Source organism: Eumetopias jubatus, unplaced genomic scaffold, assembly GCF_037043125.1.
Source record: "Eumetopias jubatus isolate StellerSeaLion01/CBP00866 unplaced genomic scaffold, mEumJub1_p1.0 scaffold_9, whole genome shotgun sequence".
NCBI lineage: Eukaryota > Metazoa > Chordata > Mammalia > Carnivora > Otariidae > Eumetopias > Eumetopias jubatus.
The window spans coordinates 74,256,007-74,280,001 of record NW_028274815.1 but is presented as its reverse complement, the minus strand read 5'-3'; the positions used below and the strand labels follow the sequence as shown (position 1 = coordinate 74,280,001).

The 23,995-nt window shown below is 47.0% G+C and overlaps 1 protein-coding gene across 3 annotated transcripts in view; it reads left to right on the top strand.

The window, feature by feature from the left end:
• Window positions 1-933: 933 nt before the first annotated feature.
• PRKCE (protein kinase C epsilon) overlaps window positions 934-23,995 on the top strand; it is a 474,741-nt gene continuing 451,679 nt past the window's right edge. For 2 of the 3 annotated variants that reach the window (XR_003609387.2, XM_028103787.2), the window contains exon 1: window positions 934-2,078. Coding sequence is in view for 2 of the 3 variants with exons in the window: in XM_028103787.2 (XP_027959588.1) it covers window positions 1,731-2,078 (348 nt within the window). In the remaining variant the exon portion in view is untranslated. The remainder of the gene's footprint in view (window positions 2,079-23,995) is intronic. The other variant, XM_088026545.1, reaches the window with a different exon arrangement.

Here is a 23,995-nt window from a genome sequence, read left to right as displayed (position 1 = left end):
AGACGAGGTCCAGAGTAAATATGCAGTCACTTTGTAAAAACTAAACAAAGACAAATAGAGCCGAGGTTCTACTAAGCTTTCACTTGTCAACAAGTTCTCGCGGCCCGAGAAGTCCAGGACATGTCCCAAAGGGGGAGAATGCCCCCAAAGCAAGGGAGGAGAGAATGAGTGTTTAAAAACTCACACACCGAGCCTCGCACGCCCCTCCCTTCCTCCCCTCCCCCACCGCGGCGGAGCAGAGCGGCTCCGGACAGAATGACAGACAGACGGGCCAATGCTCCCCAGGCTGCTCTCCCCGGCCTCGGTCCGAGTGGGGGTGGGGCTGGGGGAGGGTCCCGAGTCCCCCCCGCAGGGCGACCCCCGCCACTGCCACATCTCCCGCTCTACGAGAGGGTTTTGGCCGGGGAGCCCCGGGGAGCTGCGCGGTCCGCGGGTCTCCCCGTGGAGACCACAGACGCGGTGTCCACAAGCCCGCAGCAAACGCACCGCCGCCCGCAGCGCCGCCACTCCCCGGGGTTCCGCGCCGATCCCCGCTCGGCTCCCCCGCCCGCCGCCGCGACCCGGCAGGCTCGCCCTCTCTGCGTCGTCCTCTCCTCCGCTCACTTTTCCCGTATTGCTCCCCCAACAGGCAAAACTTTCTATTTCCCCAAACACAGGAGCGCGCGCGCGCGTGCACACACATACACACGCACACACACATACACACACACACACACACTGACGTCTTTTGCGCATTTCCTGCATTAGAGGGAGGGAGACTCGCTCGCACACCGACGGAGGGAGAAGAGACCGAGGGGGAGAGCGGGCGGGCGGGCGGCGAGCGAGCGGCAGCCGAGAGCGGGGACGCGGGGAGCGCGGCGGGCGGGCGCCGGCGCCCGGGAGGTGGGGCCGCGCCGAGTCGCAGTCCCGGCCCCGCTGCCGCCGCGCTGCGCACCGACCGGTGCCGGCCTGCGCCCCGAGCCCGAGCGGCGGCCAGCCCGACTCCCGAGCCCGCGCGGATGTGAGATTCCGGGCTCCTGGCGCCTCCGGATCGCTGACCGCCGCGCCGCGCGGCTTCGCCCAAGAGGAGGCGGCCGGGCTGGCTGTGTGGCTTGTGGATTTTTTTTTAAAATTTGGCTCGGAGGAGGACCATTTCCTCTCGACATGCATCCCTCCGGATAGACTGAACATCCCTCGATCCATCCCCCGCCCCGCGCGGTCAGCGGCAGGCGCTGGGTGTGCGAAGAGGATCCGGGTTGAAATCTGCGCCCCCGGTTCTCGTCCCCGCCCCGTCCCACATCCCCCTCCCCCTCCCGGAGTCGAAATTTCCCGGGGATTATGTTTCCGAAAGGTAGGTAAGCGCCGGGCGCGGCGCCCGCGTCCCCGCAGCCCGGACCGGGAGAGCCAGCGAGGCGGCGACACAGCCCCCGCGGCTTGCCGCGAAGCCGACAGCTCGTCTCCTCTTCTGGGGGTGCTGCTGGTGGTAGGGGGGGAGAGACTTGCTCCAAACACGGACGTCCCCCAGCTCTCCCCCCCCTCCCTGTTTTCCGTTAGGAACCCGGCGGGGAAATACATGCACTCGCTGAGAATCGCCCGCGCCAGGGCACAACGCTACAAGGTGTAGGGACAGTGTGGGGTGGGGTGAGAGGGGACCCAGGAGTCCCCGTGGCTCAGAGCGCCGGGGCGTCGGTTCTTTATTCCTGCCCTCGGGGCGGACGGAGTGACCCCGGCCCCCACTCCCCGCCCCGACCATGGTAGTGTTCAATGGCCTTCTTAAGATCAAAATCTGCGAGGCCGTGAGCTTGAAGCCCACAGCCTGGTCGCTGCGCCATGCGGTGGGACCCCGGCCGCAGACTTTCCTTCTCGACCCCTACATCGCCCTCAACGTGGACGACTCGCGCATCGGCCAAACGGCCACCAAGCAGAAGACCAACAGCCCGGCCTGGCACGACGAGTTCGTCACCGATGTGTGCAACGGGCGCAAGATCGAGCTGGCCGTCTTCCACGATGCCCCCATCGGCTACGACGACTTCGTGGCCAACTGCACCATCCAGTTTGAGGAGCTGCTGCAGAACGGGAGCCGGCACTTCGAGGACTGGGTGAGTCGGGCGCTTCCCGGTCCGGGAGCCCAGCTGTGGGGTCCTGGGGAGGCACTCACGGCCTTGGCATTGGTCATGGGGCGCCGAGACTTATTGCCATCTGGGGTGTGTGTGTGTCATGTGTCTCAGTTGCCTCAGGGAAGCATACTCCATTTCGTAGTTGAGAAGTAGGCACTGGGGCAATGAGGAGGAGACTTGGAAAGAGGGTAAGGAAGGCCCTCTCCCCCTCCAGACAAGGGGTGCGACAGGGAGCTCGCAAGCTGGTAGAGCCCGCAGCCACTGGTGCTGAAGGTTGGCAGAGAAGCCGGTGCCTTCCGCAGGAGCTGTGGTGGGCTGGCTGTGTGTGATTGTGTGTGGGTGGGTTCCTCCGTCCTTGGAGAGGCACGTGGAGCCCCAGACTGAGGGCTTCTTGCACGTCCTGGCTTTGTCCTGGGCCGCTGAGTGAAGAGCTGCTTTATTCCCTCCAGGAAGAAGCTAGCTTGTTTCTATTCTGTTGCCTGGTGGTTAGCTCATCTTCTGACATACAGGGAGAAAAATGTGTTCTCGAGGATGTCTCCCCCAGGGTCCCAGCAACGTAAGCCAAGCTTGTTTTGCCCCATGCATCGCCCATGCATCCAGAATGAGTGTTGTATCTTAAAAAGTGGTTCTGCTTGTGAGAAATTGGAAGTCAGTGCTTTGAATCCTACTTAAAGTTGCTCGATTTCCCTGTGTTGATTTTCAAGATGCTGTGCAATGAGATATTGCTAAGTCTGACATTGAGTTAATTGATTACACTGTCAGAATACTAGGGACTTGGAAACAGGCCTTCCTTGTCCAGGTACTGTGAACCAAATGCATTCAACCTTGGCAGCCAAAGAAGCAGGGAGAGCCAGCCTTCTTTTAGCTCTTTTTGGAAGGAAGGTGTTAAATTAGGAAATGGATTTCGGTGTTTTCTGATTTGCTCCATGTTTCCACCAAGAGCAGGTGTGGCTCTGGGTGCATATGTCTTCAGGGTTCTTTGGTCGATACAAAAAGAGACATCTCATGGAGAAACATAGAGGAATCCCCTTTCTAATGATTGGAAACAGACCACTTTATGATTGTCGTACGGTCAGAGGCTGCATATGAACCACCTAGGCATGTCACCTTACATATTTTTTTAAAAAGGAGATAGAGTCTTAGACAAAAATAGGAAAAAGGCCTCTTCTCTCTATGCTCACGCTGTGATGTAGTCTGCCCAAAACCATGGTTACAGGGCTTACGGGGAAGCTCCAACAGACCATACCAAGTACAACCCTGGGAGATTGGCGGCTTACATTTTGTGGAGCAGGCGAACCTTTATGGAATTCCAGAGAACACCAGGCCATTCCATCCCGTTCCATTCACCGATGCCCCTTCCTTCTGCCTGCCTCCCACCGCCAGAGTTCCCACTCACTCCTCATTTCCTTTCCACACATGGGCTCTTTGACTTAGGAGAGTAGTGAGCTGAAGGGGTACCTAATTTCAGGGCCAGACCTTAACACTCAAAACCTGTGGTTTTGAACTTGTTTTAGAACAGGAAGAGGACGGAAAAAACACGAGTATCGTCATGAGGCCCCGGGGCCTTTATTGTGCATGCAGATGAGGAAGATGGAGTGAGGCAGAGAGCAGGTGGGATGAACCGTAAGGCTGCTTTAGCCACAGAACACATCTCTGTTGGAGGGACAGGTGTCCGAGTGCGTCTGGTGATGCTTGGCTGGGGCCTGCCCAAACCCTGGGTGCATCAGGGCACCATCCCCACTTTGGAGCACTTGCAGCAAAGCATGCCGTGAGCACCAGCCTTGCCTGGTCATTATTCCCTAAGGTGCTCAATTTCATGTTGGTCTTGGCCCTAGACCAGATCCCCAGTGCAGAGGCAGGTTTTAGGGAGAAGCAAGGTCGCATGGCACGCACAGGAGGTAGGGCCCACACTTCCAATTGACCATGGCTTGCCTGGTGGAGAACGGAGCCCCCCGGCCCTCCCAGGCTACTCTCCCTGCAGATTCATGTGCTGTGTCCCTGATGTTTTCACTGTACTCAATAATTTAAAGTGCTTTCCAAAATCATCTCTCCTTTGTCTCATAACAAGGGTGAATTAGGTACAACAGGTATTGGACAGATTGAAAAAACAGAACAAAAACTTGAGCTACAAAAAGGCCAAAGTCACAAAATGAATTAAGTAGTAGAGCTGGTTCTGTTTGCTCACCTGGGGTTGGTTTCACTGGGGGATGCTGTGGCCATTCTGGTTCCTCCAGACGGGGAGGTGGGTGGGGGCGGTGGGGAGGCATCTGCAGAGGGGGCTGGCCCTTGGAAACAGACCCATTCACCTGGGCTGACGGAAGTCCCCATTCCCATTGCAGTCAGTGAGAGGACACCCACAGAATCACACCTTTGGGCAGCATTTCCCAGGCTCCCGGGCTCTGTGCTCTTTACTTGGAAGTGATGAAGAGATACACCCTTTCTCGGGTGTGGCCAAGAAATCTGGCCTGAAGTAAGGCGAGGTGGAGGGCATGGAACAGCTGCTTCTCTCATTGATGCAGACAGGTTCATTCAACTGCACCATGAATTCACATGTACTCACCCAGTTCCTGTTTTGTGCTCAGGCCCAGCCAGAGAAGTTTAGCACTCTAGGTAACCCAGGGGTGAAGGAGACTGTGGGTGACAGCCTAGGGGGCTTCCATTTCACTAGGGAAGTGATAGATACATGTAGATACTTAAGTAGCAATTAGGTTCTAGATGAGTGGGACTAGGCATATGTTCCAGGAGTTCAAAAAGGAAGTGTGGGGGGAGAGCTGGAAGAATCTGGAGGGTTCCTGGAAGGAGGCATGGATTGGGCGTGAGGTGGGGGGTAACATTTAAAGAGATTATTTACAAGAGGAGACAGCATTCCACAGGCACAGACACTGTGTGAAGAAAGGCCGAGAAGGCCTGTGGTTAGGAGTGGGGAATCAGAGAAGCGTGGCCGAAAGTGAGGGTGCCTGTCAGCAAGGACCAGGCAGGATAAAATTTCCCAAATTTAAGACTTTTGTCTGAGTACCACCTGTGCTATTATTTACTTAAAATTTTTAAACATTGATTCTCTTATTTCCCACGTAAGCCCCGGTATGCTTGAAATCACCGGTTGGGATGTTGTAGTTAAACAGTTTTATTTCGTTCACGTTAGAATAAACACGTGGCCTCTACAATAAAAAGGAAAGATGTTCATCTCAGGTACCTCTCAAAACCATTAGCAATATGCGGGCCACACTTTGGAAACCCTGGAGTAGGAGAAAGTAGGAGAAAACTGAGGTGGATTCTAGAATGTTTAAAAGCCAGGCTGAGATAATTATTCTCCAGATAATGAGAGACGTATCAGTTGTGATGACAAAGGGGGTTGTTTTAGAGAAAGCTCATTACAGAGAGACGAGAGGATCTCACTTATACTGAAAGCAGAATCCCATTAAACACTATTGCAGCCGCAGGAATGAGATATTCATGCTGCTCTGACTTGAGTGTGCAGGAGAATCACCGGGGGGGGGGGGGAGGGGGCAGTGTTAGAAAGTGTTAGAAATATAGATCTGCCCACCACCTTCAGAGCTTTTCATTCTGGAGTTTAGGACAAGCGCTAGGAATCCTTACGTGTATCAAGCGCTCCTCGAGAGAATTTGACTATGCTTCGAGAAACACTGGAGTAGAATAGAAATTGTGGGCAGGGGAGGGCTCCAGATAATTATCGTACGAAGACTTTGTACACACAAATGTCCTGAGATTTTATAGTAGACCTTTGTAATTCCTTCAGCAAGATTTATGAGCCTCGTTGTGTAAAGGAAAGGTATTGGGGTTCATTAGGAACGGAGGCCCCGTGAAGGCTGGATGGAGCTGCTTTGCCTTTCGGACGGATGGTGGGAGCGTGGTAGATGGCAGAGAGGGTACATGGAGCCAGCTCATGACAGCTAGCTGTTCCTGTGCACAGCATGGAGTTTGCTGTGTGGTCACCTCACTAGTGTGTGTGCTGAGCTCCGCGCTCCCTGCCTCTGAAGACATCTCTGTTTGTGTCACTCCCGTGCCGCCCCCATAATGCAGCTGTAAGGACAAAAATGTCATTTTCTGAGAGGTGGTTCCGCCCAGCGCTTAAGCTCTGAAGCCAGGCTCCTTGGGTTTGAATCCCGCCTCCACCACCAACCACATTTGTGACCTTTAGAGAGCTATTTAACCTGTGTTCCTGTTTCCTGTTTCTTCCTCTGTAAGACGTGGGTGATAGTAAATGTATCTACCTCTAACAAAAGGGGTTGTTGAGGGGAATGAAAGGAGTTACTACCTGGAAAGTGCACGGACCAAGGCCTGCCCTCAGCGAGAGCTCAGTGAATGTTTAGTTCCTACAGTTATTGTTATGTCCCCTAAACCTGCCATGGGACTGGCCTTGGAGAAGGTTCTTTATTGACTTGATTATCATACAGGACCTAAAGAAGTCAAGTTTTTCATCATCCTCAAAATGTTTCTTTTCTGCTGGGTAGTCTCATTCGGCAAGGAATGGGACGCTAGTGTTTCTGTTTCCTATTTCCCAAATAGCTCATTGACAGGGTTTCCCAAAATTATCCCACCCGGCTGACCCTGTGAGATAGGCCTACACTGTTTTTGAAGGGGTAAGGCTCAGGGACTGTTATTCTTTGTTGGCCCCAGGATCCCTTGGGGGGATTGTTATAACCCCAAGGCTAAGGCTGTTGGTTCAGATGCTGATGCTCTGGGCGGAGCCTGAGGACATGTGCTGTGGTTAAACAGGCCCCTGCTGAGTCTCACACTGAGGGTGGCTAGAGTACACCTTGATATACACTGCCTGAAGGCATATCTCTACCTTCAGGACTTCTGTAGGGAAATCTTAGAGGATCCGTGAAAACTTTTGTCATCATCTAAATGGAGTGAGGTGGGAAGGTCTAGAAAGGGATGTGGAAGGACTGGGAATGGCCAGATCTCCCTTTGTGTGCACCTATCCCTTGAATTTGTCCACCAGCAGCTGAGGTTCCAGGATCTCTCCATACTCCCCTCCCTACAGACTCCTGTAATACTTACCATCTAATTAAATATGGCTCCCCTTGGTACATGATTGGTTATTTAACAGCTACCCTGAGGCTTAGTTCTTGCCCCAGTGCTATCAGGGGAAAGCTACTTGGCTTTGGGGCTCTGCAGTTAAAGGGCCTTGGGTCTCCTGGGCAGTCAGACCTTGTCTGTCTGTTCTGTTTCCCCTTCTCTGTGTCTTTGACCAGCAGATTTAGTGATTATTTGAGATCCTCAGTTCCCTACCTCTTCAGTGTATCTCTTTCTCTCAGATCTGTGGGTTCTAACTACAGGATGCGTCTACCACTCTCGAGGCAGGTGACCTAGGCTCTTTAAGCCTGTTTCTTCATCTGTAAAATGGGAATATAATAGTTCTTATAATAGTTCGACAACCTCTTTCGGTTGTTCTGAGAAATAAGGGAGTCTATGTAAAGTTCTTAGCAAAGGGCCAGGCTATTGTACATTCTAACAATTTTATTAATATTTGAAGAGTTATATGTGTGTATTCATGGTTTGAGAATCTTAAATCAGAACACATGGTCCAGTGATATTTTTCTCTTTGATTTGTGAATGTATTTATATGAATAGTCTAAAAATAAAGTTAATTTAGTTACACTTAACAATTGCCTTTTTGAAAATATTAGAATCTCTTGAAATGAGATTGTTTTGAAAAGTCTAGGAATTGTGTGGCCACTGTAGCCAAAGGTTAATTATTTGTTGAAGTGTATGACCAATTGAAAATAGGGATATTTGGGAGCTGCTGTTTTGGTTTTACTGTACCAGTTTCATCTAGTTTCATGGATCTCAGTGCATTCTCAAATGCTGTTTTCTCCAAATTCCTAATTCCAGCCCATTTAGCTATAGCTTCAGAACTCATATATGTGACTGCCTCTGGTCATCGTCATTTGATTGTGCAAGGGCATCTCAAACTCTGTTATGTCAAGGACTGTATATCCTATGTCCCTCCTCCCCAATCTTTTTTTTTTTTAAGATTTTATTTATTTGTTTGAGACAGAGAGATACACAGAGAGAGAGCATGAGCAGGGGGGAGGCAGAAGCAGGCTCCCTGCTGAGCCAGGAGTCCTGATGCAGGGCTAGATCCCAGGACCCTGGCATCATGACCTGAGCCGAAGGCAGATGTTTAACCATCTGAGCCACCCAGGTGCCTCCTCCCCAATCTCAGCCTCCCATAGTCTTCCCCATCTCAAGAAATGGCAACTGTATCCTTCCAGTTGCCCAGGCCAGAAACCGTGAGAAGCTATTCTTGATGCCTGCCATTTTCACACCCCCATATCCAAGCCAACAGCAGCATCTTTTGTCTTCTAAATATATCCCAGATCTGATCATCTTTGCATATTTCTGCTGACATCACTCTAGTCCAAGACCTTATCATCTCATACCTGGATTATTTTAACAGCCTCCTAACTGGTTCCCCATTGCCCCAACTTCATCAGCGTATGTCACGCAGCTCACACATCTCTTGGTAGAAACCCATGTCTTTATACTCTACAAGACCAACATGGTCAGGCTCCTGTTATGACCTCTCTGACCCTACATCGCCTGCTACTCTTTCCCTTCACTCTTTTCCCAGCCGTAATGACCCACCTGCCACCCTTCAACATATTCACCATGTTCCTACCTCAGTCTTTGCACTGGCCATTCCATCTTTCTGAAATGTTCCTTTCCTAGATACCCTCATGGTTCAAGTTTAAAATTTTACCCTTGGGGGACCTGGGTGGCTCAGTCGGTTAAGCATCTGCCTTTGTCTCAGGTCACGACCCCAGGGTCCTAGGATCTAGCCCTGCATCAGGCTCCCTGCTGGGTGGAGAGCCTGCTTCTCTCTCTCTCCCTCTGCTGCTCCCCTTGCTTGTGCTCTCTCTCTCTCTTTGTCAAATAAATAAATCTTTAAAAATAAAATAAAATAAAATTTCACCCTTCATCTTGATGCTTTATATACTCTCCTTCTTTAGTTCTACTCTTTAGCTCTTATCTCTCTTATATATTTTTCTTATTTATCTTTATTATCTGTCTCTAGCACCAGAACAGAGTTTCTATAAATGCACAGCTTTTTGTTCACTGTTCTTCTCTTGGGACCCCAGACAGTTCCTGGTCCCTTGTTGAATGAGTGAATGAATTTAAGTAAACAAGTGTGTATTCCCCTAGCACCTACTGTGGTAAGACCAAAGTTGTGTGGGGTCTCATTCCTGCCTCCAAGGAGTATGAAATCTAGCTGGGAAGACCAGTATGCTAAGCAGTTGAAGGAATTCTCTAAACAGCCTTCCTGTACAGTTGAAAGAATTGAGGAAAAGGCAGAAGAAAAGGATATTTTATAAAAATCTGTAGGATTCCTTGAAAATGTTCTTATGGGAGAATGCCTGTTATTTCCATGTGGCCGTTTGCACTAAGCTGAAGCAGCTCCCTCATGTCTAGGGTTTCCAAGAGTAGGAATTGTAAACGTTCTGGGTGCCCAGGGCCTGTGCAAGGTGCTGTGGGAAGGGGAGAAGAAAAAAGGCCCGCTTGTCCTCCCTTTGCAGAGTTTAAAATCAAGTTCAAATTCTCATGAGGGCCTAAGATACAAAACCCTTAGTAATTGGCAGCAATGAGAAATGAAATTTTAAATTCCGGTGCCTGGGCTCCAGGGCTGGAGCTCGTCGAAGCATATGTGGACAAAGCTTCGAGGGCTTTCACTTAGACTAAAAGAACTCCAGAGCAGGCCTGCAGTATTTTACATAAATAAAAGCTACACTTGGCAAAACATTATATTTCTCTCCAAGTTCCTCCAGGTATATATGCGCTGGTTAAGTAATTACAATCTATTATAATGCTAATCAACAGGATCGCACCTGTTTGAAATCCAGTTTTCTGGCAGAAAGCATGGGAAGTGGCCAAACGCCTGTACTGTGCTGGGATTGCAGAGGGGACAGGAACACACTGTCGTCACGCCAGCCTGCCCGCCACTAAACAGAATGGAAAGTCCAGAGGGACTATGATTGAGCCCCATAATATCATGCCTGGGAGGAAGGGGAGAAGCACAGTCTCTTACCGAATCCAAGCACAGAAATGAGAACCTCCCCTGCCCCATGCCCTCCCCGTCCCCTCTACTTCACCTTGAACTCTCAGAGAGGTAGTTTTTTAAGCTAGTGAAAAAGTCACCTTTATTTGCCAGCAAGGAGTAAACTCATTGAGCTAATGACCCCAAGAGGTAGATCAGATTCAGAATATAATCAGGTTCAAGAAGGGTTTAGGAAAATCATGGCAGGTGAACCTGTAATTAATTATTGAGGAAAACCATAGACTTTGATTTTGCCTATGTCCTTCTTGAATAGATTTGTTTTCAGACTATAGTATCTCCTGATGCCAGTTATGTTGTCCCAGCCAGATGTAAGCGTCTTGTGAGTAGAAGTATCTTCCTCCCAGTGACTCACCAAGCAGAGTATGAGCCACTCGGGAAGTACATGTAGCCACTCACTCATCTGTTGGTTGAATGAAAGGCTGCCTTTGGGGTCTGTCTTGTAGAGGTCATATAGGCAACACTCTTTAATCAGACTAACTTAGATTCTGCTCTTCTTAGAAGTGCACCATCCCAGGTCGCCTGGGTGGCTGAGTCAGTTAAGGGTCTGCCTTCGGCTCAGGTCATGATCCCAGGGTCCTGGGATCGAGCCCCGCATCGGGTTCCTTGCTCAGCAGGGAGCCTGCTGCTCCCCCTGTTTGTGCTCTCTCTCTCTCTGACAAATAAATAAAATCTTAAAAAAAAAAAAAAGAAGTTCACCATCCAGTACAGTGCTGAAAAGAAAGATGGCGGAATCTACAGGAGATTCTAACTAGTGGACAAAATGGTTTGTTCATTCATTGCTCCAGCCATCCCTTCCTCCATTTAGCAAACATTTATTGAATACCTTATATGCCAGGAGCTGTTCTCATGGAGCAGATAGTCTGGTAGGAGACCCAATATAATCAATATGTAACATAAATATTCTGGTGTATAAAATTCATTAAGAAGGAAAGCTCATCACAAGGCTTTCTGAGCCTGGGAACACCTCTTTAGAGTTGGATTGGCTAATCCTTTTCTTTTCCCCCTCCTGACGAGGGAGTCAGGTACCTCCTATTAATCAGTGGTGTTGGACCTTAGGTTCCACATCTGTGAAAGCAGGAGGCAGCGTAGATCTAGATACCCTTATATAAGACCTCTGTTAACAATGATTCTGACTGACTTGGCTGTCTGCATTTTGGGCCTTGATTTTGCTCGACCTAGCACTTGATGATATTTTATCTTTATTGTTTTCCATGAAGCTGAGTCTTGTATCTCTGAAAAACTGTCAGCTTCTGCTTTTTTCCCTCCTTATCTTTCTTTATTACTGTTATCAAAATCACAAAGCCATTTTTGATAGCTTGCTTCTTTACCTAGTGTTCAAGGCCTACAAAAATACATTTATTTTTTATTTATTTATTTTTTTAGATGGGGGAGAAGCAGAGGGCAAGGGAGAGAGAGAATCTTAAGCAGCCACACTGGGTGTGGACACGGGGTGAATTCACCAGTGAATTCCGAGTGTTGATCTCGAGTGGGGCTTGATTTCACAACCGTGAGCTCATGACCTGAGCCAAAATCAAGAGCCGGATACTTAACTGACTGAGCCACCCAGGCACCCCTACATTTATTCTTTAAATGGAGTCCTCTGTATCATTGAGCCATTCGAAGGATATTCTAAAAACAAACAAACAAGCAGAATTTCTGGAATGCAGGGCCTATGAATCTATCTCCCGACATTTTAGATGGATGATTATCTAAACCATTTTGGGCAGCTGAGAGAATCATCAATCAGCCACCAAGGATGGAACATGTAATCGACCAGTATTTGCCAGAGTATCTTTCAAAGAGTAGGAGACTTCTAATATTCTCAGGTTGTCGTGATCAAAGATGTTGGGAAAAGTTTCAGAGTCAAATGCACATTAGTATATTAAAGACTCCCAAGATGGCTGGTAGCAAAGGGACTTGTACACCTCTGTGTGTGTAACCACAGATTTCCCAAACTGATTTGTCATAGAATGCTCTTATTTGTGAAAAATTATTAGAACCATAGAACTAGTGTTTTGTGGACATATATTGGAAAACATAATGAGGAAAAAAAAGGAATGGACCTTCCTCAAGTGGGCCATTTGGGGATTTGAGATTAACACCCTTTTATGAAAGAGTGAAGTTGAAGAACTGTGAGAATTCACTGGAAAGGAAGATTAATGTGGGTTCTTCTAGTTGGCAAAGGCTTCTTCATAAGATTTTGAGCCGGGCCTGGTAGAATATGGAATCTGAATAGACAGGGAAGGGAGCCCCTTTAAGTTGGAAGAAGAGCATAAAAAATGTCAGGCAAGGATTTTGGGTGATGAGGGCAGTCAGGAAACCAGTGAGATTAAAGCAGGAATGCAATCCAAAAATAATTGCTTCATTAAAAAATACACACCCACACCCACACCCACACCCACACACACACACACACCCACACACACACACACACACACACACACACCAAAACAATAAGCTATCCAAAGAAAGAAAACAATGGATAGAATGGACATTCAGTCATTAATCTATCCATCCACCTAGTTTGCCAGCCATTTAGCAAATATATAATAAACACTTCTTATGTTCTAGGAATTTTGCTTGAGGCAAGGTGTTGAACAGAATCACTATGATCTATTGAACTCTTGGTTATCAAGGGAATCTATCCTAAGGGCTAACCCAATTTTCCAAGCTGTATTTCCAGCTAATTTTCTTCGTTTATTTCTTGATAGGCCTGATAGGGATGAAGACTAGCTTTGTAGCGTCCTTCATGTTGCTGAGTGGTGGCTTGTCTGAAAGTAATGTGGGCTTTGGAGTCAGTCCTGGGTTGAATTCTAGTTTTATCAGTTGTGGCCACATGATATTGGGGAAATTCTTTAACTCACCTGTAGTTGTCCCCTCATCTGTAAAATGGGAATAATAGCTATCTTGTAGAGTTACTATAATGACTGATGAAACATGAAAAAGTGCCCAGCTTCTAGCAACTTCTCAATAAAGGGTAATTTATTATTGGTAATTATTTGCATTTAATATTTTTTGTTTGATCTAGGTGAAGGTGCGCTTTTGTGGGAAGATTTCATTCGGTAATGGCCAACTGAGGGCGTTTCAAGCAAAACCTTTTCCAGTCCCTACTTCCCTCCCTTTCTGAAATACCTAGCAACGGGGATTCTGGGTTTGCCAGATTCCAGATACGCGGAACTAGAACCTCACACTCGGCCCCTCCCTAGGCGGCCCCTGGGGTGGAAGGCACAGGAAACATGGGTTACCTGCCCTGGGGCTGGCTTTGCTCTGGGTGGATGGACCTACCTGATACAGTACTCCCTCTGGAATTTTTGAAAAGCAGATTCAGTGTTGCATTTTAACCTGCACATCACCTGCGTTCGCTTGTGGGCCTAATGGGATAACTGGGGTTCGAAGATTTGTTTTACTGTCCATTTTGCTGCGGTCCAGTGTACATCCCATTTCTCTGGGCCAAAGGGTCCGATTTCATTTTCCCACCATGTGTCTCTTCTGTAAGCCCAGCCTCTAATGGGATGCGCGCCGATTGCTCTGTTCCGGCCTGACTGCTGGTAGGCACAAAGGTTCTCCACTGGGAGGGCAGGACTTTGCTTTTGACCAGGACATCAGAATTGCTAAGGAGTAACATGAGTTGAAGGATAGCCAGCGTTTTAAAAAGATTACTGTATGCTTATAAGGAATCATACGTTCCTTTGTTAATTTTCTATTAGGACCTTTTTTTTGTTTAAGCTCAGGTTGCATTTTAGATACTTGACATTGAAGTCACAGAACCGAAAGTAGCAGAGAGCTCCTCTGACCTCCTGAGGGATCCGTTCTCAGAACCTGCCTGTTCTTCTCTCCAACCATCTGAGTCCTTTTCTTCCTTCAAAACGTTCTTCAGAATTCACCCAAGAGCAGGGGGTCTGGTTCTTCTATTTTGTAGCATTGTTACTTTGTGAACGTTCACTTAACCTCCTCAAACTTTTGTTTCTTTGTTTGTGAAAAAGGTTAGGAATAGTCACCCTTCTTGGGTTGTAGGGTTGCTGGCAGGAATGAAGGAGGTCCATGTAGGTGAAGGTTCTTGGGCCTGTAAGCATTAACTCTGTGTCCTGAGCATCTATTGAAGTAGGTAAAAAAAAGTTTGTTCTGGGCACCCAAACTCCTTTGTCTGTATCCTTTGCTCTCCCAGGACTCTGTCCTATTTCTGTGAGGTGCCCAGAGTTGCCAGATGAAGTACGGGAAGCCCAGTTAAATTTGAACTTCAGATAAACAACAAATACTTTTCTGCTATAGGTACATCCTGAATATCGCGTGGGACATACTTAAACTTATACTTACATACTTCCACTAACAAAGTATTCATTGTCTGGAATTCAGATTTAACTGGGCATCCTGACTTTTCATTTGCTAAAGCTGGGGCTCTGTGCCCCCCCACCCCCCACCCCCGACCCAAGTAACAAAGCATGCCCAGGAGAGGATATGTTTATCATTTCTTTGTCCCGCTAAAGGCAGAGGAGGGACATTTGCAGTCACTTTAAAAAATGGAAGCCTTAGCCCCTTGTAAAAATAATTCCAGCATTTGCCAGAAGTAGGGAACATGTTTTTCTGAGGAACAACCCCTTTCTTTAGGGCTTCTTAGCCCTAAACTCATGGAGGTGGCCTCCTGCCTTAACACTTGAAGTCCAGTCCACCCCACTGGCCTGTTATGTATGTCAGGACCCCACAGCTTCTCCTTTTTCACACATTGAATGGAGAGCTCAGTTCACAGGAAGTGCAAGTCCCCGGCCATGACCACCTAGCTGTTTTAAAAGTATTTTTTTTTTTTTTTTTCATTTTAGAAAAGAATAGCTGACTAAAGTGTCAGGTGCCTGAGTACTAATTCATGATGATAGCTTTAGGGTTCATTTTCATATCTTTATTAGCCTGGTTCTCTGGAATCCAGGGGATTTATGTAAGAGTTGTGCCGTGGCCCTAACTACCCTTTTGGGGTGCCGACTTACTTATAGGTTGATGTCTAGCCTCATCACCCCACCAGACACTTCGGGCCCTGCATGGCTCGCATCCTTCCCCCTCTCCCATTTTTCTGCCAAGGGGATCCTGCATCCTCCACGCTGGGAACCTCCTCCATGGGAGCTTGCTTCTCTCGTCCATGTCCAGTTTTTCTGGGTGCTCCGATCCCCACATGTCCATATTCCTGAAATACTAGGAATACTAATCACCTCTCCAAATCCCCCTCCTTCTTGGGCCTCTTTCCTAGAGCTCTCCAGGCTACAGCTCTTTTGGCCCTTGGAATCCTAGTAACATTTACTATTTGTGCCCTTCATTTAAAATTATTGATATCTCATGTTGATGGTTAGATACTCTCTGCCTGTTCTCTTACAGAAGCAGAAAAGGTCCCAGAGAGGAAGAACTCATGCCAGTTTATGCTAACACTTGGCATAGTGCCTCGCACAGAATAGATGCTTGATTGCTTAAATACATTTTAACATTAAATTATAATAGTATCTACCTAAATAGTAGGTGTTCTGTAGATATTTGTTCTGGAGTGTTCTTCCTTCCATGACAGAGAAGAATGTGTTATTTAAAAAATCACACACGGGGCGCCTGGGTGACTCCGTCAATTAAGGGTCTGACTCTTGATTTCGGCTCAGGTCATGATCTCGGGGTCATGAGATCGAGCCCTGTGTTGGGCTCTGTGCTGAGTGTGGAGCCTGCTTGGGTTTCTCTCTCTCCCTCTGCCCGTCCCCCTGCTCTGTCTCTCAAAAAAAAAAAAAAAAAAATCACACCCACACATCTGTATGTTATTTTTAAACAGGAAAAGGCAAGGGAGGGTGCCACATGGGGTGGTCTTTTATCTTTTACCTTTATTTCAGCATTATTTAAAAAAAATCAATAAACCTTGCTTTTTTAGAGTAGTTTTGGGTTTGTAAAAAATTGAGCAGAAAGTACAGCGTTCCCATATACCCCCTCATTTGCACACACAGTTGCCCCATTATTACAGTTGACCCGTGGGCAATGAAAGGGGTCGGGGGCGCTGACCCCTGTCCAGTTGAAAATCCGAGTATAACTTTTGACTCCCGAAAACTGAACTACTAGTAGCCTGTTGTTGACTGGAAGCTTTACCAATAACATAAATGTAGATTAACACATACCTTGTATGTTACGTATATATTATATACTGTATTCTTACAATAAAGATAGAGGAAAAAATGTTATGAAGAAAATCATGGGGAAGAGAAAATACATTTATAGTGCTGTATTTATCCAAAAAATTCTGCCTGTAAGTGCACCTGCACAGTTGAAACCCATGTCGTTAAAAGGTCAAGTGCATGTATATATATATTTGACTTTTAGGAAAAGGCGAAAAAGCCGCAGCACCAGCTACTGCATATTGAAGCAGGTGGCATCACGGTTAGATGCGAAGGCTTTGCACTAGAGGGATGGGTTCTAATCCTGGTGGCACCACCGAACCAGCTATGCATCCTTTTGACAAGTTGTGTAACCTCTCTGAGCCTTCATGTCATCATCTGTAAAACAAGATCAGTAATCTCTCTCTAATTGTGTCATTTGGAATGCTTAGAAAAGTGTTTATCACATGATAAGCACCCATAAAATATTAGCTGCTATTATTATTATTATTATTAGAATTCTATTGTAAAAAATAAGTTGTAGATTATCTGGTTTGGGACTTAATGTTGTCAGAGTCCATTTGATCTGATTCTGTGTGTTGCGGGGTCGCTTGGGGTTGAGGGTTGCTTTCCATCCGAGGGGCATGACTTGGAAAGATGGTAGTTCTGATCGTAATGAGTTACATAGGGAATCGCTATGTTTTGCTAAGTTTGTATTTGCTGCCTGCCTTCAAGCCTTTATAGGCCAGTATACATTCACCAAGGGCTACATTGACAGTGTGCTTGTTTATTCTTCATTAATTCAGCTCCACCCTAATGAGCTGTGTGACCTCGGGGAAGAAATTTAACCTCTCTGAACTTCAGTTCCCGCAACCGTAAAATGCGAATAGTCATATTGGCTCTGCCTATCTCATTGGGTTGCGAGACTCATTTAATATCCCTCTGCAAAATGAAACATGTGACACACATGTAAGTAGCAATGATGAATCACTTTCAGATTTGGGGAGAGGCATGGCATTTTCATCCAAAGTTTGCAGATGAGAAAACTGGGGATAGTGGTGTCTCCTGGTTGGGACTAGAATAGAACTCAGGTCTTATCTCCCCAAGTACCTGATAACACTGGACAGCATTTGGGTTTCTCAGCCAGCGTGCCTAGCTCTTTCACATGGTCAGGGCTAAAGATTTAAAGTTGATCTCTGGGCTTTGTTTCTAGGAAACTGGAGTCTTACGAGCCCACCCCCAGGCACAAGAGAACACGTCTCTTTCACTTTGCTTCCTTACTCCTTCTTGGCTCTTTAAAATTTTTTTCTTTATCACTGCTTATCATATGACTGTGCACAGACAACCGTGAAGCCAACTATTTTAAGGGGAAAAGGGAGGAAGACAGATAAGACAGTGATTCAGAAACAAGCAGGAAAATGGAGTCATGTGGTTGTCCCCTTGTGGGTGGGATGTACAGCAGTTTTGTAGACTGAGAAAGCGTCCTGAGTCCCTGGAGAGTAAATGAGACCCATCAGGCGTGTGTTTGAAAGCCCTTTCCTGTGTTCAGAGAAGCTTCAGAGCCCAGCCGGAGCACCCTCCCCTGGGTTCCCATGTGTGTGCCCTCATTAGAGGCAGGCTCCTTAGCTCTTGCCTGTCTCCCTACTTCCAGCCCTGCTGTGTGCCAGGGGCTGTGCTAGGAGGGATAGGGGCTCCAAAGGAGAGATCTCCTGTCTACATTCAGGAATATAAAAAGGAGAAATGCCCACTTGAAAAGACTGATCACATTAGTTTTAGAGAGGGGAGTGGATTCTGTCCTGACCTATTGGTGGAAGTAGAGTGACGCCCACACACAGTAAGGCTGCCATGTGCCTTCTCTCATGGGATTTGGATTCTAGGCGAGTGAGCATCATTTGACACTTTACAAATTTAAATCAGTTAAGAACTTTTAGAATTTTTATCTACTTCTTGTGGAGGATCCATTTTTTCATTTTGCGGGGAGGAAAGAGAATAAGGGCACGTCACGAGTAATTTTTTCAAACTATGGGTCAGGACCCATCAATTGAAGTCATGAAATCCATTAAGTGGATCTCAAAGAGCAATTTTATTTTACTTTATTTATTTTAAAAAGATTTTATTTGCCAAAAAGAGAGAGAGAGAGAGCATAAGCAGGAGTGGCAGGCAGAGGGAGAAGCAGGCTCCCACCAAGCAGGGAGCCCGATGCGGGGCTCGACCCCCGGACCCTGGGATCATGACCTGAGCCGAAGGCAGACGCTTAACCAACTGAGCCACCCAGGCACCCCTCAAATAGCAGTTTTAAGTATGGAAGTAGAATAGAACAGTATTGAAATTATCAGAAGGCATTGCATGTGGTAAGGGTAAATATGGCTTTATAAAACTTCTGTTTCGGTTTTATTTATATGAGTATTATTTATATGATCTGTGGGTCCCAGTAAAAATAAAAAAAAATTAAGAAACATTGGCCTAGGACACCCATTTTCATTTAACAGAACTTTAATTAGGACCTGTAAGATGGGGAGAAGAAAGTCAAGAAGACAGTGTTCCCTGCGCTCAGTAAGCTTCTAATTTGTTCACCCAAACAATTCCATAAAGACAGATGCATTATGTTTGTCTGGGGGAAGACTGAGAAGAGCTTTGTGCAGGAGGTGGCTTTTGAAGAAAGCATAGGGCAGACTGGCTCTGAAAAAGCTGCCCAAATCCTCCTCTGTGAACAAGTCCATAACAACATAGGATGCAGGAATGACCTGATGAACTGACATACTTTTTGTTCTCCAGGAGCCCCCCACCTCCTGACACCCCCTGCAAATGCTTCCGGGGTCTTGGGGTGAAGCGTCAGAAATTCCAGGTCGGAGGGCTCGGCTCGTGCCCGGTTTTGCACGGCGGGTTCCTGCCTCTCTAGTGACCCTTCAGCCTGCACAGGGTGGTTCTCCACTTTTTGATCGGAATGGGGGCGGTCTTTGGAAAATAATGCATTTTGACCTTCACCCCTCATGTTAATATATTCATCAGACATCTGTGCTTGTTCTCTTGATTCTCCCAGAGTACTTGTATGGTAAGAAATACATGTTCTCCCTCTTAACTGGACATCTCAGGGCAGCAAGACCCAGGGAAGTTAAAGGATGACTTGGCAGTTGGGGCAGATGAAGGAGCACCTGGGTTTCTTGGTTTTTAGAATGGGGCTGTTTACTGCACACGCACAAGTATATAGTCCCCCAAACATACGGAGTCCAGGAGGCCCAGGGCATGGCCCAGAAGGCATTGATATCAATACCATGACACATTCAATACCCTTATGTATTTATACATGTTCAAAAGGCATTCAACTGAATCAAAATTCCTCCCTACCTTTGTCTTTCCTTCCCCTTCCTTTTCTTTCTCTCTCTTTTCCTCTTAGGGATGATCAAGTGGCAGAAAGGTCTATGGAATATATTCCTTCCAGTTGAAAGAATGTAAAAACTGATACCTAGTAACAGAGCTTCATTAAATCCTCATGTATGGATGGAAAAATAATAGAGCCCAGAACTTAAGTGATTTGATCAAAATAAAAAAAAAAAATGCAGTGGAGACACAGAAAACATGAGCCAACAGGCTTCTTGATTCCTAGAAGGTGCACGTGGAGCTGGCTCTACCACACCAAACCCAGCCATCACCCACATGCCACACTCCCATCATCCGCCACCATCCGTCCCATCCAGGTTAGTGGTCACAAGTGAATGCCAATACCATGTGTCTGCAACTTTTAGTAAGGGAGGCTGATTTATTTATTTAAGTTTTCAATGTGCTCTTCAGCTGTTGGCTGAGGTTGAAGCACTTTATGAGCCCACACTTTGGGCTGACAAAAGTTGAAACTTGTCTGTTTGGTTGAGATAACCATGCCCCTGTCTCTTAGGGATTGGTCTTTACCTGTCAAAAGGATAGTAAAATCCGTGACTCTTGATTTCAGCTCAGGCCATGATCTCAGGGTTGTGAGATCGAGACCTGAGTGGAGCTTCATGTTCCGCGGGGAGTCTCCATGAGGATTTCTCTCCTCCCTCAAATAAATAAATAAAAGTCTTAGAAAATAAGAAATGCCATAATCAAATAGATTTGGGAAACAATAGATTAAATAAAGCTAAACATTTATTGCAGGACTTCTCAGAGCCTTTAATATGCTAATTTCCATTAATCTCCAGGATGACAGTTGAGTGACTAGTGTTCCCAAGCTCATTTGATCATGCAACACTGTTTTGGGGAGAGAAGCTGAGGTTGGACAAGTGTTTTTATATGAATATAGGGTTGCAAATAGGATCCTCGTAAGCAAGATTTTCTAAATGATGTTTTAGTGGTTTATCCTTGTTCTGTCTTTAGCCAATGACATTTGTAAAGTAGTAGCAAAGCAATGTTATGGTTTTGAGATCTTCCAAACGAAATTACAGGGACCGAGGCCAGAAGCCCCTGGTTCCTCTTCTTTCCTGAATCGGGTCAGGCTGAATATTTTCCAAGTGCAGGTTAACTCTAGCTCCTTCTCCTCGGAAATGATCTCTTATTTGGTTGTTGCTACCAATCAACTCTATTGTAAAGGCATATTTTACTATTTCATTCCCTTGAGATTATTAGAAAAGATGGTGAAAAAGCTACTTTCAAAGATCTGGGTATGATCACTGGGGCTGACTTGCAGCAAAAAATGTGAAGGAAGGAAGGAGACAAAGATCGATTTCATGTTTTCATGCCCTCAAGAGGCCCTCCTAGCCTGGGGCAAAGTCAAGGTTCCTGGGTTCCTCTTGCTGATAAACTCATTTACACTGAGGTGTAGACACATGATAATGAGTATTCCGGGCTGGCATTATAGAAGAGAGTGCTGTAGAGGATGACATCTGGGTGACATCTGTACCTCTGGAATTTTCAGATGTCAGTGACAGGTGAAGATAAGTTTTTTGGTCGAGAGGAATCTTTCAAAACCAGGCACTCACTTGGACCCAGGTGGTTTTTGAGACCATGCTCTGTGTCAAGGGCTAGGGTCATCACATAAGCCTTCAACAGTGGGTGAGGACCCAACTCACCTATGCTGACAGGACGTATTTCTAGAATACCTCCCATTGGAAACACTTGTCTTTCCCCTCTGTGAGCGATTAGTGCTTTTCCACTTGAAAGGAAAAACAGGCCATAAATTACTGAGGAATTTTATGGGACTGTCCAAAGCACAGACTGGAAGCCAAGGAAAAATAAAACTCCAGCTTCTTTATGGAAAGTTGAATGGAAAAGAGAGATTGCTTCCTGAAAAGAGGGAGCCACTGCCTGAGGGAGTGGAGGGGGTGGGGAGATTTCAGCGAGTCTACAGAAACTCCTCTTCTGGTGCCCTTGATGGGTTTATGAGTACTCTGGGCCTCATTCTGGTGAACCTGAGAAGTCAGTTGGCGTCACTCTAGCAGGTGGTTGAACGGTTTGGGAAGTGGATGGGAAAAGGGATTGCTTTTGGTAGCCAAGGGTTTTGGGTTTGAATTCTGCCTCTTATAGATCCAATATCTTAACTGACATTTGCCGCAACAAGGCAGAAAATTCCCCAGGTCATGCATGTACCTGATTCCAGTTGGATGCCAGTTAAATGTTGGAGAAGGAAAAGAAGGGATGGAGTGGGAGTTTCTGAGGCTGACCGATCAAGGGAGAAAGCAGACAGATCCTGGAGACTGGACTTCATCATAAATAACAAACAAACGGAACAGTCCAGTAGGTTGTATGTTGGAAAGTAAAATAGGACCAGCATGAGAAAGCACTCTGTAGACATGCGAAGCAGTCTCCTTTCCAGAAAATGTTTCCTCCGACCAGGAAGACCTAGTGAGTCCGTTGTCCTCATCTTAACCCAAGCTTTCAACTCTCCTTAGCTCTTCTTTTCCTACAGCTGATGAGCACAGAGCTGGTTTGAAGTCTGTGCGTGCATGCTTTTATCCCATCTTTTGCCTAGGCATGGTGGGGGTGGTACTATGACTGGTTTGGGGAAAATAAATCCAGTCTCTGCACTGTCATCTCTCATTTTGGAATTGGAGTGAATCTAAATGAATCATAACAGTTGCATTTAATAAATTCTTCTGGGTATTGGCTAATTTTAAACCGGTCTGACGAGTTTTAAGGTCCATGTGGTTTGGGGAAATGCAGTGGTGCATTTCCTGGTTCGGTCACCCCGTATTTCCCTCCACTCTGGCTCCTTTCAGCATGCTGGTCTACTGGCCTCTTTATCTTGCTTCATCTTAGGGTGGGGGGGGCGGAAGGAGAGGGGCTGGGCTGGAGGTCAGACGAGAAGAGGCCGGGCCTCTGCTTGTTAGTGCACACCACTCAGAATTCCTAGGGATCTTCAGGGAGCTGGTCTTCAGCCCACGGAGGGCCCGGGTGGGAGGCCGCCATCCACCAGGAGGCTCCATCCAGGAATGGGTGGGGGCTGGGGAGGGGCAAATTCTGGTCGTGGATGGCAAAGCGTTTCAGCATTGTGCTGCTTTTCTTGACCATCCCTGCCCCCACGCCAGGCTCTGACACGAGAAGCTTCGGCCTGTCCACCTTCGGCCTGTTTTGCCTTGGCTCTACAATCATGGTGGTGATGATCCATGATCCTCCATGGTTGATGGAGGCCAGTTGTTGTTACTTTTCTTTGAGAAGTTACTACTAAAGCGGGGAGTTCTTCCAGGGCCTCGGGAACTTCAAGATGGCTTCACTCGAGGAGATCATTACCAGAATCATTTCCCATCTCAGGATGCCCCTCCTGCCCCTGCTTCTGTGCTGGATGCGCAGCCCTATGGACATGTCCTAGCTCACATGTGCGGGTTGTCCCAGCAGCTTGTGTTTTGATCATCGTGTGCCTCACAAGGCAAACACTGTAGTGATTGAACAGTTGCTGTGAAAGAGATTTTTAAAAACCAGAACAATTACAACAAAACCATTTAAGACATTTTAATAATGTCTTAAATGATACAGGGCCTTTTCCTCTATTAACACAGGCAGTTCAGAATGACGTCAGTGAGGACTGTATTTTCACATCAAGAGGAAAATGAAGTTCAAGACTGGAGTGTGGACAGAGAGGAGGACGGCCTGCTTGAAATCAGCTCTGACCCACACGCCAGAGCCAGGAAGTGCCACCAGTGGGTGCAAATACCATGGCCTTCTGCATTCTTTGCAGGACACACACATCGTTCCACTGGGATGGAAGGTGGTAGTGATGCAGAGGGTTATGAGGAGCTCAGCTCAGGTTCTGAGGAGGGGTGAGTCAAGGCAGCATGCTCCCCTCCTTCTGTGGTCAGTCATTGCTGCTCGTCCAAGGAGGGGAGGTATCAGGCATCTCCATCCTTTCCTATTTTCTCCCTGTTTTCTAGATCACTGATGCAGTCATTCAACAAATCACTAGGGAGCCCCTGCCACGTGCCAGGCATCAAGCAAGGCCCTCGGGATATAACTAGGAACAGGATAGATATGGACCCCAACCTCAGAGGGCTTACACTCAAATTGGGGGACAGATAAGCAAAGAGGCAATTATTATACAGTATGAAAATTGCTGTGATGTATGCCATGGGGGCACTTGAGAGGGGTGCTGAACTAGACGGGTGGGGTTGGGGGAGGCTTTTGAGAAGTGGCAGTTAAGCAGAGACCTGAAATGGGAACCTGAAAATAGTTTAGTGTGGTTGCATTGTGAAGTGGGATGGTGGGTGGGGGTGACTTGGAAACATGGGGAAAAGTGAGATTTATTTTGTCAG